Genomic DNA, 19895 nt, shown 5'->3' with positions numbered 1-19895 from the left:
AAAGTCCCAGGTTCAGCCCTTGGCATCTCCAGGAGGGACTGGAGTAAAACTGTCTGAAACCCTGTAGAGCCTTTGACAGTCAGCATAGGTAATATTAGGTCAACCATCTAAGAACTCTTCCACTTGTGTATCTCTGTGTACCTGTTAAACGTGCGCATCTGCATCAATTTTCTTGCTCTTTCTTTGTGTGTGTTAATCAAAAAAATAGGAACGCCCCTAAATCAACTAGTGAACCACATTCTGTAATACTGTTGCCTGACAGATGAAAGGACATTCTTTACAGTATGAGAAGACCCCTCGTGGCAGCTGGAGATATGGTCTGTTGAAACCGTTGGTCTCCTCTGCCCCAGTCCATTCCTACCTTGCTGAAGAGAGGTTATCTGTTGCAGAGCTCTTCACCCACAAGCTGTTCTTAAAGAAAGTTTTAGTGGTTTTTTCCACGTGTGATATTTTTCCCCCCTTCTCAACTTCCCTTTCTCCTCTGTAGACAGGGCACAGGCCCTTCTGCAGGGCTCCCCAGCCTCCAGAAAGTGAAAGTGCAGCACTTGCGCTCTGCCTCCACAAAACCGGAAGTGGAGTGCGATCGCTGTGCTTTGACTTTCTGGAGGCTGGGGAGCCCTGCAGATGCTTGTGCAGGGCTCCCTGCACCCCCAGGACGTTGCTGCAGGGACTGGTAAGTAAATGCCAGTCCCTGCAGCCCCCTGAGAGATGCAATCCTGGGAATTGCGGCACTGCCTTCCCCCACACCCCTGTTATCTTCCCCACTTCCCTGCAAAGATTTTGTGGCTCTCTAACTCTCCCAGGGAGTTTGAGAACCACAGCCATAGTCTTCTGCAGGAGGTTTGGTTGTGGTTGAGCAATGGTTGCCTTACAGAACGTGTGAGTTTAGCTGTGCTGGTCAGGATTATAGTTGGAACAGGTGCCAGCATGATGGGGTGGGGCGCACACATGCATGGAGCTATAGCACAAGGCACTTGGTCCGTGAAAGATTCCAGGATATATTGGAGCTTATGGCACAAGGATAGCTCTCTTGAAATTCAAGACAGCAACCCAGCAAAGGCATGTCCTGTTTAGACATGGACAACATATCAACCAAGGTATACATCAGTCGCCAGGGTGGCATGAGATCTCAGAGCTTGCACAGAGAGGTAGTAATGTTAATACATTGGACAGAGAACAATCTATTGTCCATAAAAGCTGAACAACTGCCAGACAGAACAGATGCATTACTACAGGGACCCATGTCTTGGTTACTTCCATTTAACAGTCTGGAAGTTAGAAGGTTAGGTTTAAAGAAACAAGGTTATTCAGATAAGGTAGTAGATACCATCATGTCATCATGCAAAATTAGTACAAAGAAATTATATGCTTCGACTTGGAGAATATTTGTGACTTGGTGAAAGTGGAATGAGAGGGTGACACAAAGTTGTTGATGTTCTAGCCTCTTACAGGAGGGTTTGGAGAAGGGTTTGAGTGGTAGTACACTATGTAGGCAGGTGGTTGCCATTGAAGAAATTCTGGTGGGAACTGAAGTAGTTCAGCTATCCTTGCATAAGAGATTTCTCAGGGAAGTGACATATTTGAGACCTTCCATGGTGCACAGATTCTCTATATGGGACCTAAACAAAGTTTTACAGGCCTTGGTATGGGCTCTGTTCAAGCCACTTGCTACTGTGTCTGTGAGGATTGTGAAGCTTAAAACTATTAGTTGTAATAACATCTGCAAGAAAGGTGCCTGAGCTCAGGGCTCTATAAGTGCATCCACAGTTATGTATATTTCATAAGGATAAGGTAGGCTTGAGACCAGACCCAACATTTATTCTAAAGGTCAATACAATTTTTCATAGATTGAAGATTTAACACTTCCCTCTTTCTGCCCTAATCCCAAACATCCAAGGGAAAATTCTTGGCCTATGCTGGTTATAAGGATGACACTTTGATTTTACATAGCAGGAACAAAAGTGTTACATAAAATAGAAGCCCTCTTTGTGTCAGTACATGGAAGGAGGGTAGGAGAAAAGGTGTCTACATCCACATTATCTAGATGGTTGAAGAAATGTATTATCAGGGCTTATCAAGCAACAGGAATAAATCCACCACAAGGAATTCAAACCGTTGTGGGGCACAGCAACATCAGCCTTTGGGGGATTAGCTTCAGTGACAGAAATATGCAAAGCTGCATCATGGTCATCCATTCGTACATTAGATGTGATGGCCTCAGAAGATGTAGTTTTTGGTAGAAAGGTATTGCAGCAAGTGCTTAAATCTTAAGGTACAGCGCTTTACCAGCCCACCCTTCTATTCTGGAGGAACTGCTCTGTCCGATCCCATGCAGTAAGGAATGCCCCTTCGGCTGCCAGGAAAAAACAGAATTCCCTTATCTGTGAATTTCCTGTTCCTGATAGAGGAAGGGGCATTCCACCCACTCATTGTTTTTCTGGCTCAGCTTGTATAAGTACTTGGGGACATGAGGGGTGGTAAATAGGGATTACTTCATTTGTCTTTACTAACAAGAAGACAATACACAAAATTATGTGGATTCCTGTATAAAAATTAGGAACAGAATATTAGCATTTGGTGGTTTTTTGCAGACTTGAAGCATTGCTTAGCATCTTAGCTCAGTTATATGGACTGGGGCAACAGTCTTGCACAATGGTTTCAATGGACTCTTCCACCAGCTGCTGCGAGGGGGCTTCCCTTACTGTAAAGAATGCTCCTTCCGCTACCAGGAACAGGAAATTCCTGTTCCATTTTTTTAAAGCAGCTAGTTTACAATCCAGCCAATGTTAAACACTTTCTATTCCATTGATTTCAATGGGAGAATCAAGCATGTGCTTACATTTTTTCCCCATTAAAATCAGCAGGATATAAGTACTTAATTAGTTGCTTGCAAATGAGTAAACCCTGAATGTTAAATTATGCTGCTTCATCCTTGCTTGAGGATCTCAAATATCCACATCCTGTCTAAAGCTGAAATTAGACACCAACACAGACTTTTGCTTTTAAGTTTCTGTTTCAGCAAATATACTTCCCAGCTTTTTTGTTTAGGATTGGCATCTGAATTGAATTTGAACTTCTGATAGATGGGAATTTTCAATATAACCACCAATGTGGCAGAGTTGCATGGTGACTATCTAGTCAAATATGTTGTTCAGACTTCCTGCTCCATTTTCAGACCCAATCTTAAAAAAAAAAAAACAACCAAAACACTCACTTAACCAAAGTTAGAAATCAGAAGTGGACCAAAGGACCATGAATAATTCCCCTCCCCCATTTTTAATCCATGGCTAAGAGATATGTCAGTACCAACATTAAAGAAAGCTGATTGGATTTCTTAAGTCAAGAATTGTCTTCAAATCCTGGTTAAAGCCTAGCAAACCTTGTCCTCGGAACTCATGTACCAATGTATCCCTTAACATTAAACAGGAAGTGGAGGGAACCTTTTCCTAAACTCTTAAGCATATTTGAAAGGGACACCTGTACCAGCCCCATGGAAATCTAAAACTGTCTGCATATGGAAAACCAAGAGTGATTTCTATTGTAGATGTCGATACTTCCCCTGCAGTGATTCTACCTCTTTCAGATGCTGTTGTGTGTGATGGTCCTCCGCTCCCAAGGAGGCATTCTGAAGTATCTGGAAGAATGTCTGCACCAGGTGAGAGAGACTGAACTATTGGTCAACTGAATGTCTACCACCTTTTCCAGAAGCAGTATAATAATATGGAGTTGTTTTCCTTTCCAGATCTTGGTCCTCCGGCAGCCCTAATCAACTGTGGGCCAAAAACATCTTCTCCTTCAATTCATGATGGAATGGTAAGCAAGGGGGAGCAACTTTTTTTCTTCTGTTGAGATGGCACTTTGGCCAGGCTTTTTGCTAGGTTACCCTGTTGAATATGCCGCATCACTTCTTCCATTCTGTTTTGTCTGTCCTCTTGCTCATTATTTGCCGGGGAAAAATAAAGCAAAATCCTCCCAAGGAGTGTGAAGCCCCCAGTGTTTCTGTTCCACCAGCTGACACAACTGCAGTGAGTACTAAGAAGCTGGAAATGGTGCTTTTGTTTCTCCCTATTTTTGGTGAAGATGGTGAATGGGGAGCATGAGGCTTCAATTCACAGCATGACAAAATTAGTACTGCAAAATTCCTTGGGCTGTATCTCTTGCAGTAGATTTCTTGATTTAAGACTACATGCAGTGTTGAGGCAGCCAACGTTGCCTAACACAGTGTTTGAAAGAGCCACACTTTTTACCTTAAGGATAACATTAACCGTTACTCTGTAAATTTATGCTGTGATGGTTTCCTGCTACTTGTTTTTTAACCCCTTGGGCGTGTTCTAGGTTTCTGTGTGTGGAAGCTATTTTCTGTTTGGGTTTGCTGATATTTAAAGAAATACACCTTTGGGTGGCTTGCTGTTCAACCTTTATAATTGGGTATCAGAGTCATTATCCTAAGAACTGAAGTAAAGACATTCAAGAAAAGGAAAACCTCCATATGTGTACTCAGTCCCAATAACTAACTACTTTTGTATAGGTCAACATGGGGCCTAAAGGCCCACCACCTTTTTCAAGGACTCCCATGATGGCATCCCCACCAGCTGGACCTCTGCCACCAACTGTTCAATTTGGACCTCCACCACATCAGGCACCTTATGGTCCTCGTACTCTTCCTCTCTCTCTCGGTATGGTTGCTATGTTTTGTTGTGCTTAAATTATATTGCGGTGGCATTATGAATTCCGGTAATCACATCCTATCACAGAACAGGTATTTTCTCAAAGGTGCAGCTTGGACTGAAAATGACTTTCTGCCACATATCAGCAATACCATTTTAAGTGCCAAAACTTTGGGATTAAAGATGGCAGTCAGAGCCATTGCTGATCATTACTACCCAATATGTTACTGTTATGGCATGCAGCCATCTGTAGAGACTTGGAAAGAGTACAAAACTGTGGGTATAAGGCATTGTTAGTATGTTGTTGCCTCTAGCATAACTTTTGATACAGAATTTGGTTTTTAAATTCTATATTTTGAACTACTTCTTACCCCTTTTGTAAGGCTTTATGTCAGTGGTAGAGCACATGCTTTTAATGTAGAAAGGTTCCAGGTTCATGCCCCAAGGTCCTCAGTCCAAAGGCTCTCTGGTTTGGCCTCAGAGACAGGAGAGAGACAATTGGAGTATAACAGGACTGGGCTAGATAGATATCTGGCCTGACTGGATGTAAAGCCGCTTCATGTGTTCCAACCAGCAGAAGTTAAGAGATTTAAATCAGTATGGTTTGGTATATCTAAGTAAATGCAGCAAAATATTTCAGAATATAAATCCACTGCATGTAAAGTAGTCTCAGTTTTTTATTCTGAACTTGCTATTAGGTTTTTGTAGAATCTGAGTTTTTTAAAAAAGCTTGTTTCAAAAAATTGTTATGCAGAAGGGAGAAGAGTATGAAGAGAGTGAGAAGGCCATTTAGGAACAGAGATGCACTGCCTCTGAACTCTGGAGCCTTATGTCTTGTTTTTGAACGTGTTTCTGTAGTCATAAGGACTAGAAATGCAATTTCTTAAAATGATAGTTGAACTCGGAGCCTGCTTCAGATTTCTGCCATATGTTGGGGGGGTGGGGGGTGGGAGGCTGTGTATACTCTGCTAAAGTGACAGTAAAAGCAATTTACTTCGAAGAATGCCAACTTCATAGTTATTTCTTTCCTTTCAGTGCGTGGTGGTTCTCCACTACCTATTCCAAGAGACTATCCACCAGGTCCTCCACTATCTGTTCCAAGAGACTATCCGCCAGGCCCTCCATTTGGAATGCGATGTCTTCCACCTGGTTCACTGCCACCTCCTGAGCAGAGAGGATATCTACGTGGGCCTCCTCCTCCTTTCTGGCCACCACCCCCCAGAGATTATCCTCCAGGTCCTCAGCTACCACCACAAGGAATAAGGGCCTATCCCCCTCCTCCTGCCAAGGACTTGCCACCTTCTGGTCCAAAGGACTACCAAGGAGGTCCATCCTGCCCTCCAGCCATCTCACAGGACTCTGCACATAAACCTGAACAGAAACCATGATTTTGGATTTCTGGACTGAACTCTACCACGTTTCATGTGGTGAGGATTTCAATGGCTTCAGCAGAACCAACTATAGCTTTCTTTTTTGCAGAAATAATTTCCAATTTCTAGCAACATGTATTTTGTTCACCTTTAAATTAGAACTTGTCCATTTGTAATTACAAGCTTCGGTCCTGCAAGGCAGATCTGGACATTGAAAAAAGCCCTCTCCCTGTGAGCAGTGCATGCTGTTGTGCTGCATTGCTGCTTATTTTTCCAACCAATTTGTGCACAGGGACACTCTGGGCAGTGGTGTCTACTGCCTAGCTTTTTCAGGAAAAAGCTTTTCAATGGCTTCCAAACTAGAGACCATTTGGAGACCAAACTGTTCTAGACCATGTTCCATTCATGTTTGATCTCTCTGAGATCACCTGTGAAGGGCATTATCAAAGGTAAAAAGAAACCTGCATGCTCACACAACAATTTGCAGGGAGGCAATAGAAATACGGAACACTAGAAGGACCATAAAGTGCAAATTCTTTTCTGATAACGCTCCTCTCTAGACAACACTTTAGTTTGAGGGTAAGCCTGTGTTGTCTAGAGAGAAGCTTTCTCACACAACAATTTGCAGGGCAGCAGTATAAATGCAGAACACTGGAAGAACTATAAATGGCAAATTCTTGTCTAGATAATGCCCCTCTCTTCCTTTTCGGGAGCCTTGTCTGGTAGTTTGATGTAGGAATATTCTTCACTTTTGTAAATTTGAACCTTTCTGTTTTAGCTCCTGGTAGCTTTTAGCCTTCTTTATTACGTTTACTAGCTTTTAATTTCTTTTTACCTTTGATAATGCCCTTCACAGGTAAGGGCAAAACATCAGGGAGATCAAACTTGAATGGAACATGGTCTGGAAGTTTGTAATTACAAACAGGTACAATACATCAAACTCGTCCTTCTGAGGTAGAAAATTCTTACAGGATTTGACCACATTCAGCAAGTTGAGATCTTCATAAGGGAAGATTTTCCTAAGGGATGTTTTGCTTTCAAATATTTAGGGCATTATCAATGAACTAAAGAGGAAAAGGGGGGGTGGTTATAACCAGAAATTTCCAAGAATCCAATAGAGGTCCACCAATCAGCCCAGTGATTGTGGAGTCATGAGAAAAGTAGATTATCAACCAATTGTTCCATTTACTTGCTTTTTACTTCTTTATTAAAGGTTCCTAACACTTCTTTCTGGTCTCCATTGAAACTTAAGATTCTAGTACTTAAGTACAGGATCCATGTATGACTGAGGCTAAGGTTGCCCTTATTCCTATAAGATTATTGAATCTCTATGGCCTTTCTATAAATCAGTATCTGGTAATGTTGTGCCTTTACCAGTATGTGCAACTGAGCAAATTTAATCTGATGTCCCATACTAAAATCATGCCCAGCAATGGCTAACTTGTCAGGTAGGGCAAATAGATAGAATCTTCAATGTTCGTCAACATCAGATTTATAGACCTTTTCATTGTACCAGTATATACTTTGTGACTGTGTCAAAGTGTATATTAGCACAGTGAAAAGATCTATAAATACCTGGTTAAAGGAATATCACAGGTAGCGTCAGTTGGGGCAAATGGATAAGGCAGCCATTGCTGGATGTGAGGCCTCCCTGTGGGGGGAGGGGAGGGGTCTGGCCCGCCTAGCCTTTCCGAGAGGGACCCCCTGGTGGAGGCCTCAGACTAGTTCTCTGGGAAGGAAGGCTGGCATTCCTACTGCTGGGATGCCCCTCCTCCTGGAAGGTAGGATCAGAACCTCTATGAATGAATACTCCTCCCATATTGGGGACGTCCCATGGTATTCCCCAGTTCCAGTCCTACCATCTAGGAACGAGGACGGACCTCTGTCGTGCTCTGGCATCACATCAGTATTTCTTCCTTTTTTCCTTTTATTTTTTAAATTTTTCCTTCTGCCTTCTTCCTTGGAGCAGGGGGGTTGAACTTCCCCTCCCTGGCTCTGAACAGCAGCCAGAGCTGTCTACTGGTGGGACTCAGCGCTGCCTCCCCCCTCACTGCGAGCAGGCAGGAACGGCGGGTTGAGGCAGTGTGGGAGGCTTCTGACCCCCCCCCCGGCACAGAGCCTGTGGCGGACCCAGGCCAGCAGCAGCAGCAAGGAGCACCGGAGCCATGTGGCAGGTACCATCTTGGGCCCTCCCCCTTCCTTGTGGGAGGGACTCAGGCCGGTGGCAGCCCAGCGGTGGTGCACTCCGCAGAGCCTCGCCAGGACGGCGAAATGCCCATCGGTCGCCACTCCCCCAAGCAGCAGCGGAGCAGCGGCAGTGCCCCCCCTTCAACCGGCATGGCCCCCCCACAGACCTCCAGTAACAGCAGCTCCACAGGCCCCAGCGATGCTGCGCCCCGCAAGAGGCCCACCGGGGCAGCTAAGCACCCATCGGTCGCCGCTCCCCTCCAAGCGGCAGCAGAGCAGAGGAGGTGGCGGGGTCCCTCCTCAACCAGCGCAGCCCCCACAGACCTCCAGTAATGGCGCCAGCAGCAGACCCAGTAAGCCCCCAGACAGTGCTGCCACCCCTTGTCTGCAGCAGTGGTCGAGTGCGGGGGGAGCAGGAACACCAACAGGTAGCGCGCCAGGCAGGTGGTGCTACCACACCCCTTACAGCACAATTACTGCAGGGCAGGCACCCCTCCCAGGTGGGTTGTGGCAAAGACCCCCCAGGCAGCACCTCCCACACAGGCTACCTGCCCTGCCACGCAGGACAGGCCCACTAGGCAAGGGGGGAAGTACGGCGGGGGGAAAGGTGAGCGCCCTGGTAGGCTGAGCTGACCCCCCCACCTTTTCCAGTTTTACAGCTTCGCAGGCCCCCCCCATGGAGGACAGGAACCTGCAGCACCTGGGGCCACAGCCCCAAGGTGGATGGAGGAGTTCCAGGACCCACCTGGCACCGCAGTTACCTCAGGGGGACATGGGCCTACCATAAGCCAGTATGAGCCAGTCCAGGGGGGGATGGCTGTGCTGCCCCAGGTCCAAATTGAGGCCATGTGACAGATCCTGGCAGAAGCTAGCAAGCTGGCGGGCCCATGGGGGGCAAGAGGAAGCGTAAAAGCCGCCCCATCCTCATCCAGCTCCAATTCCAGCAGCCCCAAGAGGGAGCCCCCCTCCCATGCAAGTGGCATAAGGCCACGGGTGCAAAGGGCAAGTCAGACAAGCCCAAGCGCAGCAAGCGGACCAAGGGACGCAGCAGGGCAACCTCCTCATACCCCTGGGAGTCAGTCACCCCCGACCTGTCTGAGGACTCCAGGGAGGAGGGGGAGCTCACTGGTGATGACGAAGGGCCTCTGGAGGAAAGTGGGGGCAAGCTTTTCCCTTTGGACTTGTACCCATGCCTACTGGCCAAGGCAGCAGGCATGTTGGACTTAGGTAACAAAGGGGAAACCGAGGCAAGTGAAGCTTCAGAGCCTCACAGACCCAGCTCCAAGTTCCTCCATCCCCAGAAGGCCACCACCGAGGCTGTGGTTCCCTTCCCAGACGCCTTCAGGCAGGCCCTAGAGGCTGAATGAGGGGCACCCACCAGGTCCAGGCGTACCCCATGCTCTGCGATAAACTCTATTGTCTGCCAGCTGACATTATGGAGCAGGTGAAGGTCCCAGGCGTGGACTCCCCAGTTGCAGCACTATCTTCCTCAGCCGTGCTGCCCTCAGAGGGGGAGGGGGCCCCAGGAACCCTTGCAACCGACAGGTGGAGAGCACCCTCAAGAGGGATTTTGAGGACTCTGCTTTAGCCATTAGGGCATCAGCCACCACCTCCATTATGACGAGCTCTTATGGTCTGGGTGGAGGACCTGTTGGCCTCAGACAAGTCCCTGTCTAGGCTCACATGTAACACCATCAAGAAGTTGTTGCTAGCAGCAGCCTTCTAAGTAGATGCGCCCCTGGAGGCCATGCAGTTCAGCACTAGAGCGGTGGCTACAAATGTAATGGCTAGGAGCAACATCTGGCTCCGACACTGGGACGTAGACCAGAGCTCCCAGGCACGTCTGGTAGCTTTCCCCGTCATAGGGTCCAAACGGTTTGGTCAGGCCCTTGACCCCTTGCTGGTAGAAAGCAGGGACAATTGTGAGGTGCTAACCTCGGCACAAAAGGAGGCAGGCAAGTCAACAAGGCCAGGCCGGCCCTTTCGTTTACAACGCCCCACATTCAGACCTAGAGGCTCATTCAGGGACTCCGCCCCCCGCAAATCCCAATGGGCCAAGTCTAAATTCTTCCCTAAGTCTCGCACCCCCCCCCCCGCGGGAGGAGATTCTTCTTCCTCTTCCACAGGGCTGCCAAGCCCACCCACTCCACACGACGCCAGACCACGGACAGAGGGCTTCCAGATCAGAGGACACCTCCAGCACTTTGTGGCGTATGGAAGCAAGGTCACCACAGACACCTGGGTGCTGAAGATAGTGACCAGGGGCTACTCTTTGAAGACCAAGCCCGGGAACCGCTTCTGGAAGGTGCCACGGTACAAGGTGCAGGAGAAGCACCACACATGCAAGTGGCAATTCGCTACCTGCTGGACATCGGAGCAGTCAAGCCAGTCCTGCCAGCACAGAGGGGCAAGGGAGTCTACTCCACCTTCTTCCTGGTTCCAAAGAAGAACAGCAGCATGAGATTGATCCTCGACCACAAGTGGCTGAACTGGTTCCTCTGGAAGCGCCGTTTCAAGAGGGCACGTGGGCCTGCTCCTGGACACTACCGAGTACAGGTTCTCTCTGTCCCCGGAGAGGCGCGAGAAGTTGTGGCAACTTCTGGAGACACTGCTTGCGACACAGCAACAGGCTGTGTTGACGCTAGCTAGGCTGTTGGACATGATGGTGTCTTGCCAGGACATTATACCATGCCTGGCACGCTTCCATGCCAGGGCGTTTCAGAGATTCCTCCTGCACTTTCAGCAAGAGATAGAGAACAACATCCACTACAAGACCTCATCCCTCCCAAGGTCAGGAAGGAGCTGGCGTGGTGGAGGAGCCGCTCCAAACTGGCAGAGGGTTCCCCACGCTGCAACTCCCAGAGTGGACAGTGATCACCAAGGACGCCAGCCTTCTGGGGTGGGGAACCCACACAAGGGGGGCGGTCGCACAGGAAGCCTGGTCCAGGGAGGAGTCCCGCATGCACATCAACCTGCTGGAACTTGGAGCCATCTGTCTGGCTCTGGGCAAATTCGCCCACCTGATCCAAGGCCAGCAAGTTCTAGTGAGGACGGACAACATAACTGCCAAGGCTTACGTGAACAAACAAGGAGACCTACGATCCACAGCCCTCCACAAAGAGGCGGCAACCATCATCACTGCTGCCGAAGCCCATCTCATCGCCATACGGGCGGAGCATGTGGCCAGAGTGGACAATGTCGCAGCGGATTGGCTAAGCAGGCGGCGGATCTTGGAGACAGACTAAACCCGCAACTAAACTCGCGGGTCTTCAGCCTGTTGAGAGGTTCAGGACCCCACTTGTGGACCTCTTTGCCACGAGAGAGAATGTGCAAATCCAAAGATTCTTCGCAAGGGTCCCACAAGAGGGGGCGGGGGCCATAAACACTCTAAGCAACCCCTGGCCTCAGGGTCTTCTGTACGCCTTTCCACCAGTTCCGCTACTCCAGCGTCTCCTCAACAGAATCAAGCCGCTCTGGGCCAAAGTCATTCTGATCACTCCCAAGTGGCCCAGACGTCCATGGTTCCCAGAGCTCCTATTTCTGTCAGCACAGAACCATTGGACATTCCCACTACAGCAGGACCTCCTGCAGGGCCCGATGGCACATCCTCAGTCACATCTCTTCAATCTGACAGCATGGAGGTTGAATGGAGCACGCTAGTCAGGCTGGGATATTCTGACAGGGTCATGGCCACCTTGCTGCCAGTCCACCTGGTGCACCTTTATTAGGTGGGCGAAGGCTAGGGGGGGTCATGGCGGTCATGGCTAGGGTAAAGCATGTCTTGGCCTTCCTGCAGGAGGGCCTGGACAAGGTTCTGCCCACCAACACACTCAAGAGGCAGGTGGCGGCCCTCGGCAGCATCCTGGAAGCGGGCTCAGGGGAATCCCTGTCATCCCATCCTCACGTCCGCAGGTTCCTGAGGGGGATGGCACTGCTGAACCCTCCGACGGTACACAGGTTCCCTACCTGGGACCCGAACAAGGTTCTGGATGCCCTCACTCAGGCACCCATCGAGCCTCTGGCCTCAGTTGCCATTAGGGAACTCACGTTCAAGATTCTCTTCCCAGTGGCGATTACCTCAGCCAGGAGGATCTCGGAGCTTGGGGCCTTGTCCATGAACCCCAAGCTGTGCATTTTCCATAAGGACCAGGTGGTATTCTGCCTGGATCCGACATTTGTCCCAAAAGTCAACTCCCTATTTCACAGGGCCCAGGAACTGATTCTCCCATCCTTCTGCCCCAAGCCCTAGGGAGTAGGCATGGCACACTCTGGACGTGCGTAAGGCCTTATGTTGTTACACCAGGCACACTAGAGACTTTAGGAAGTCGGAGTCCCTGTTTGTAACCTACTAGGGCTCCAACCACGGCCACAAGGCCTCAGCCAGTTAGCTAGCCCGCTGGTTAAAGGCGTGCATACGGCTGGCCTACCAGGCCAGAGGGGAAGTTCCCCCAGAAGGGATCATGGCCCACTCCCTTAGGAGCGGCATTCGACGGGTGCACATCCCTCATTGAAATATGTAGGGCGGCGATGTGGTCTTTGGTCCACACCTTCACCAAGCACTACCAGATCACCACAGCCGCTTCATCAGATGCAACTATGGGGCGTAAGGTGGTGAGGCTGTGAGCGACCCCTCGCTGGCCCACCCTTCTGGTTGGCTCTGGTATATCCCAGCAGTAGGAATGCCAGCCTTCCTTCCCAAAGAAAGTAGGAATTTCTTACCTGAGAATTCCAGTTCTGGGAAAGGAAGGATGACATTCTGCCCACAGCTTCTCCAGCTCAGGTGGTGCACTGCTACTTCAGGCCTCCCCACAGGGGGCAGGAAACCCTAGCGGGTATTCTTTGCGCGGTTGTTGGGGTTGGTTGGTTGTTGTAGTTTGTTTGTAGTTACTCCTACAGTTGGCTAGGTATCACCATAGTCAACCCTTGCGGCGGACACGCCACAAATCAAGGGCCCGGCCACTTTGGAGGAGCAGGGGGACATCTGGTCTTTTCCTGCTTGTCAAGTCCAGACTGGGGAATACCATGGCAAGCCCCCCAATGTGGGAGGAGTATTCGTTCATGGAGGTTCTGATCCTACCTTCCAGGAGGAGGGGCATCCCAGCAGTAGGAATGCCATCCTTCCTTTCCCAGAACTGGAATTCTCAGGTAAGAAATTCATACTTCCACCAGAAGAAAGGGGGTTTGTGTCACCCAGCTCCCCCTCTTTGGGTTGGCAGCATTTGCCAGAGTCAGGAGCAGGGGCTGCTGTCAGCAGATCCGCCTGCCTGTTCTCCCAACTGCCTTGTCATCCTTGGCCTCCAGGTTTATGTAGGGCAGACCCCTCCCCTTTGGCCCCTTCCCTCACAGGGATGGTACAAAAAGGGCATGTCTCTGGGACTGCCCTCCCCTGGAACTACCACAACTGCTCCCCTTCCTCTCTCTGTCTTCCTCCCACCTCCTCTCACCTGGAGCTGCCAGCGTTGTTCCTGAGATGGCTGGGGAGGCTGCTGCCTCTGCTCTGGTCTCTGCCTTTGGGGGGTGGGCTGGTCCGGCCCACCTGGGTCCTGTAGCTCTGCGGATGGTGTCGGGGGGGGGCGTTCAGCTGTGGGCTCCCGATGTCATAGCCAGGTGCCCTGCCCGGCAAGGCAGGTCCCGGCTGGCTGGGTGGGGGAGTGCTCCCCTGAGGCGGGTGAGGGGTGGCTGCCCAGCAACCCAACAGCCTGCTGTCTCCCCCCTCCAAGGCGGGGGGGGGGAGAAAGCGGGGGGTTTGGTGCGCAGTGTTCCTCTGCTGTGCTTTGCCGCCCACAGGAGTGCCCAGGCAGCATATGGGGAGGTGGCCCCATGTTCCACCAGCTTCCTCCCTGATCCTCTGGCCCAGAAGTCTTCTCCCTGGGTAAATTGGGGACCTGTGGGAGGAGGGGAACCCCAACACAGGAAATGAGGCTCCATAGGCAAGGGGGGTGGAGGAAGGAGTCTGTAAAAGACAACCAACTTTCCAGTAAAGCAGTGGTTCCCAAACCTTTTAGCACTTTCAAAATTACCCACCATCAGGACCTACCTAGCTTTGCAAGGCTTAAAAAAGAAAAAAGTCGCCTTTAAGCCTCTTTTTACTGTACTGTGGGGGGGGGGCTTTTTGGAGCTCTTGTTGAGCTTCATATTGATCTGATTGGGACTATTCTAGTAGCCTTGCACTCCACATGAGCCAAGGCACATTTGCTTACTCATGAGTATACATGAACATATAACTTAGTATTGCTTTCCATAGGGCTGAATATATTTGTTTGTTTGGAGGGAGGGACTTCCTTCTTGGGTGTTTTTGGGGGTCTGCATTCATTGGAACAGGACCATTCTAGTGGCATCGGATTCCTCTGCCTGCCCTTTGCAATGGACCAAGGCAAAGTTGCCTGCTCACAAGTAAACACACAGTGGCTCAGTTTCACTTTCCATAGAGCTCCATGCATTTTGATAGTCTGTTATCATCTTGATAACTTTATCAAGTTTGATGTCAGTTGCATCTTTGTGACCCACAGTTTGAGAAACCCTGTTCTAATGAACTACTTATTTCATTTTTTTGTGTGCAAAGTTTATTTATTTATTACAGATACAGGTAAGGAAAATGGGTTAAACTTAGGGCTGGGACTACATCGGTTACACATGAGGATATTGGCCATAGATTACAACATGCCTTAATCCAAAAAAGAAATCAACAACTGGGGAAAAAAATCATTGATACAAAAATTATCCTATTTGTCATTATACTAATTAATGATTTAACTAAACAATCACTATTGTTTAACTAAAATTATTTATCCAATCATAAAAAGGCTTCAAATTTTGCACATAGAATATTCTTGCTGCTATACTGATATGTACAATAAAATGTTTCTTATATTGGTCTTCAATTTCTGATATCACATTTAAAAGGAATATTTCCGGTTTGGATGGTACTACAGAATTCAATATCTCTTGTAACAATATATATCATTTTCCAATATTTCTTTACTTTCCACATAACCACCACATATAATAAAGAATTCCCTCATTCTCTTTGCATATCTAACAATTATTTGATGATCCAGGGTACATTTTTGCTGCTTCCTCTGACATTGTATATCATCTATAAAACAATTTATATAAATTATCTTTAGAAGATACCGCTTTAATTATCTTAATAGCGCTTTAACTTAATATTTTTGTTCCAACTTTGTTTTCATTTACATCTACTTGATTTGACATGCTTTGGCATCCTTTAGTCTCGGAAGACTCTGGTATCGCACTCTGATGGTGGTTCTGGAACAGTGTCTTCTCCAGTGTGCGAAGCCTGGGTAAAGTAGGTATGGAGGATAGGCTGTTACCCATGAAGCAAATCCCCCCTCTCCACGTCGCTGAAATGGTCCAATGGAAAGGCAGAAGCCAATACGGTTGGTTCCAGTGGCGTCGCAGGAATTGCCAGAACGTGACTGTGTTCAGCCATGAACTGCCTCAGGGACTCCGGCTCCGGATTTTGCCTCGAGGTTGACTCCTGAAGCCTTTTCCTTAACTGAATGTAGCCACAAGGCAGTGGAGGTTTGGGATCAGAGTTTTCCTTCTCTCAGATGAGCTGCCTTTCCAGGCTGATGAGTCCCATCTACCCGGTGGCTGTTTAGTCGCCTCTTTGATTTGACATAATTAGTTTAGTTGCCTCTTTGATTCGCCTTATGATTTGACATAATTAATGGAATACTCACTTTTGAGGAGAATTCAATCCATTAAAACCTACAAAAAAAATTTCCACTTGTTATTCAGCCATTTTCCCTTCCTGTCTTAGTATTTTCTTTGTTCTCTGTCTTGTTGATATTTTCCTTCTTGCTCCTTCCACTCCCTTCTTCTTCCTCTTAACTCCCTTATATTTCTTGATCCCTCTCTTTTTTTCCCGTTTTCTCCATTTTATTCTTTTTGAGTTTAATCCAAAAATTCTTCTTGAAAGGATGTACTCTCTTTCTCTGAGAGTTCCCTCTTTTTTTCTTCCTGAAAATTCTGAGTTCTGATTATAACGGTTGCTTTTTCCATCTCCTGTCTCATTACAAAAATCTCCAGTTCTTTAGTTTCATCTGACATTTGGTCCATTCTTTTTTCCATCCCCTCCATACTTTTCTTTGTTTGTTTGTGAGGGAGGAGTTTATTTGCCTCATTTGTTCAGATAGTTTTCAACCTCTTGCTTCAGTTCCTTTCTGAATTTTTGCAACTTCTCCATTAATGAGGTCTGGCTTTCGCTAACATCCTTAAAATATTTTGATATCATTCTTATCAGTATCAAATCAAGCCGATTCCTACAGTTAAAGAGTCATCCAATTCTTATTGTCTTGCATCCCTTCTTGTCAAAGATAGTCTTTAAGTTCTTGTATTCAAAAGGGGTGGGTCAATAATCCAATTCAAGTTAACACTGTCAAATTAAATTAGTATACCTTTAATTGTTCAGGCCTGAGTCAAGCCTTTTGCGGCAAAAACGAAAGTGAAAATTGTTCCATACTTTAAAGATTATTAATTTATTTTCTATGCATACCATTCTGACAGGGTGATCCTTTATCTCTTTTCTTCCAATCATCCTTGTTACAAATAAGAAGAGGAAAAAACTGCTCCAGCAGGGGCTTTTTAAATCCACATTCGCTCTTTTTCTCCTCTGGGTGGCTGCAAGCCAAGGTAAATAATCTTAAAGTTGTCTTTCCCTCCTTCCAACCTCTTGATTGCAATTCTTTTTATAGCCTTTTAATGAACTGGTTACTCACAGTTAAAGGCTTTGTTAGCTTTCATGTTTTATCTAGGCTGTGGGGGGGGGGGAGTCCTCAGCTGTCCGAATCATCCCCGAAGATGGCATCTGGGATACGATGTGATTCAGCACAGAGCAATTGGGGAAATATCTCTGAAACCGCCATTTCAAGAGACTGCCCTGTTCAAGCTCTCAACCTTCGTTCCTTCTTCTTGGCAACGAAGAATACCTCATTGTTGAGGTCCTTGGAAAACACATCTATTTAGCAGTTCCCCCTGGAGCCCTTCAAGGTTCCCTGCTACTTCACTGAGTGTTAACTCCATCCCTGAATATCTAAACTACATTGTATTGGCAACCTGTATATCTAAACTACACTGTATTGGCAACCTTCAGTCTCGAAAGACTATGGTATCGCGCTCTGAAAGGTGGTTCTGGCACAGCGTCTAGTGTGGCTGAAAAGGCCAATCCGGGAGTGACAATCCCTTCCACACCGGGAGCAAGTGCAGTCTGTCCCTGGTCTGTCTCCCTGGCTATGGGCCTTCCTTCTTTGCCTCTTAGCCTCAGACTGTTGGCAAAGTGTCTCTTCAAACTGGGAAAGGCCATGCTGCACAGCCTGCCTCCAAGCGGGCCGCTCAGAGGCCAGGGTTTCCCACTTGTTGAGGTCCATCCCTAAGGCCTTCAGATCCCTCTTGCAGATGTCCTTGTATCGCAGCTGTGGTCTACCTGTAGGGCGCTTTCCTTGCACGAGTTCTCCATAGAGGAGATCCTTTGGGATCCGGCCGTCATCCATTCTCACGACATGACCAAGCCAACGCAGGCGTCTCTGTTTCAGCAGTGAATACATGCTAGGAATTCCAGCACGTTCCAGGACTGTGTTGTTTGGAACTTTGTCCTGCCAGGTGATGCTGAGGATGCGTCGGAGGCAGCGCATGTGGAAAGCGCTCAGTTTCCTCTCCTGTTGTGAGCGAAGAGTCCATGACTCGCTGCAGTACAGAAGTGTACTCAGGACGCAAGCTCTGTAGACCTGGATCTTGGTATGTTCCGTCAGCTTCTTGTTGGACCAGACTCTCTAAACTACATATACCCAATATATATAGGTGATGAGGTTATCACTGACCTCTGATTCCAATGAAATCCTTTGTGAAGTGTTTTGTATTTCCTCACTGTTACCCTGCACAAGCCTGATCTCATCTGATCTTGCAAGCTAAGCAGGGTCAGGCCTGATTAGTACTTGGATGGGAGACTGCCTGGGAATACCGGGTGCTGTAGGTTTATACCATAGTCTTTCGAGACTGAAGGTTGCCAACCAAAGCACTGTGAATTTACTGGTTATGCTAAATAGCTAACCTGCTGCAATAGACAATCTAGTCCTACATCTTACTTCCACTAGTAGATGAAAGAGGATGGTTATCATACTGAAGTACATAGACAAACCAATCCTTCTATATGTTAACTAAAACCAAAATTATCAAATCTGCCCTACGACGAAGACTTTTAAAAAATGTTAAGAGCTAGAATGATACTATTGTTAATATACCATTATGCTCAGTTACCTTCCACTTTCCTGGCATGGAATTTAACTGAGTAAGATGGTTTTGTTGAGCTATCCACCAGAAAGCAGGTATTTCTTACCTGAGAATTCCAGTTCTGGAGGAGGAAGGGTGGCATTGTTCACTCCCACAATGGCCCCTCCCCTCAAGAGGCAAAGTCAGTCGTAAAGGTGAAGGTTCCCTCCGTGGGGTGTCCTTACTTCCTCCTAGACCAGGCTTGGAAAAAGCAGGTAGTCCTCAGGCACAGTTGTAGCATATTGAACTGCCATCCAGCACTGCAAGGACTGAGGCAGGACCCGAACCTGAACTTATACTAGAACTGAGAGAAAACTGGACAACCAACAACTAGGAACACAAACTGGATCTGTCAAGGCTGGACCTGGGGGAGGGCATTGAGCCATTCCCTTGAAGTAAAATGGAGGAGCCCTTCCCCCAGGAATGGTAGACTAGCTCAATACAGGCTCACAGCCACTCTGCCAGAGATGGCAGAGGCCTTATGACTCATGTTGGAACCTGTAAGTCACAAACAGGGATTCTTATCTTTTAAACTCCTTGGTTCTCCATGTATAATAACAGAGTGCTCTATGCATATCCAACATGTGCCAGGCCTTCTCCTTGGGGTGAATGGGATTTGGGCAGAAGGAAGGCAAGATTAGCTCTTGGGTTGGATGGAACAAGGTGTTTACCTTCAAAACAGAGGTGGGATCTAGCCTGAGAACCACCTACTCCTCGCACTGACTGAAAGGGCTCCTAGCTCTGATACCCTCCTGGTGGAGGTGATGGCCACCAGAAACAGTACCTTAAAGGACAGCTCCCTCCATGGGACCCTGAAGAGGGGCTCGAAAGGTGCCTTAGTGAGTGCCTCTAGCACATGGTTCAGGTCCCAGCTGGAGAACCTATGGACTGGGGGGGGGATTCAGGAGTGCTACCCCTTTCAGGATCCTGTAGACATGAGGGTGTGTGAATAGAGACTCCCCTGTGCCTGTCCTCAATATGCTACCCAGGGCTGACACCTGCCTTTGAAGGGTATTGGTGGAGAGTCCTTTGTCCAGGCCATCCTGCAGGAAGGCTAGTACTTTTGCCTTAGCTGCCCTGACCCCCTTGGTCTCTGCCCACCAGGCAAAGGTATGCCTGTTTGACCCATATACTTTCCTGGTGGATGACCTACACAAGGCTAGCAGAGTGATGATGATCTTAGCAGAGTAACTTAGGTTGGTTAGCATGTCCTGCTCAAGCTCCAGGCTGTCAGATGGAAGGCTGCGGATGCACTATTGGGCCCTGGAGCAGGAGGTGGTCCCAAGTCAGCAGTTCCCAGGGAGCCTGGGTTGAACAGGCAGAGGAGATCTGGAAACCACGGCCGATGAGGCCACGTGGGGTCGATCAGGATAATCTCCAC

The 19895-nt window shown here is 48.1% G+C and overlaps 1 protein-coding gene across 2 annotated transcripts in view; it reads left to right on the top strand.

Annotated features, from left to right (window-relative positions):
• The window catches only part of MIA3 (MIA SH3 domain ER export factor 3), a 56983-nt gene extending 49719 nt beyond the window's left edge, over window positions 1-7264 (top strand). Inside the window, exons 25-29 of one of the 2 annotated variants that reach the window (XM_066618715.1) lie at window positions 3584-3655; window positions 3743-3813; window positions 3963-4025; window positions 4529-4676; window positions 5703-7264. In XM_066618715.1, coding sequence (XP_066474812.1) covers window positions 3584-3655; window positions 3743-3813; window positions 3963-4025; window positions 4529-4676; window positions 5703-6055 — 707 coding nt within the window. In that variant the 3' untranslated portion in view covers window positions 6056-7264. The remainder of the gene's footprint in view (window positions 1-3583; window positions 3656-3742; window positions 3814-3962; window positions 4026-4528; window positions 4677-5702) is intronic. The other variant, XM_066618716.1, reaches the window with a different exon arrangement.
• The last annotated feature ends 12631 nt before the right edge of the window (window positions 7265-19895 follow it).

Source organism: Tiliqua scincoides, chromosome 1 (assembly GCF_035046505.1).
Source record: "Tiliqua scincoides isolate rTilSci1 chromosome 1, rTilSci1.hap2, whole genome shotgun sequence".
Lineage (NCBI taxonomy): Eukaryota > Metazoa > Chordata > Lepidosauria > Squamata > Scincidae > Tiliqua > Tiliqua scincoides.
Note: the sequence above shows the minus strand (reverse complement) of the source record. Positions and strands in the feature narration are given on the sequence as shown.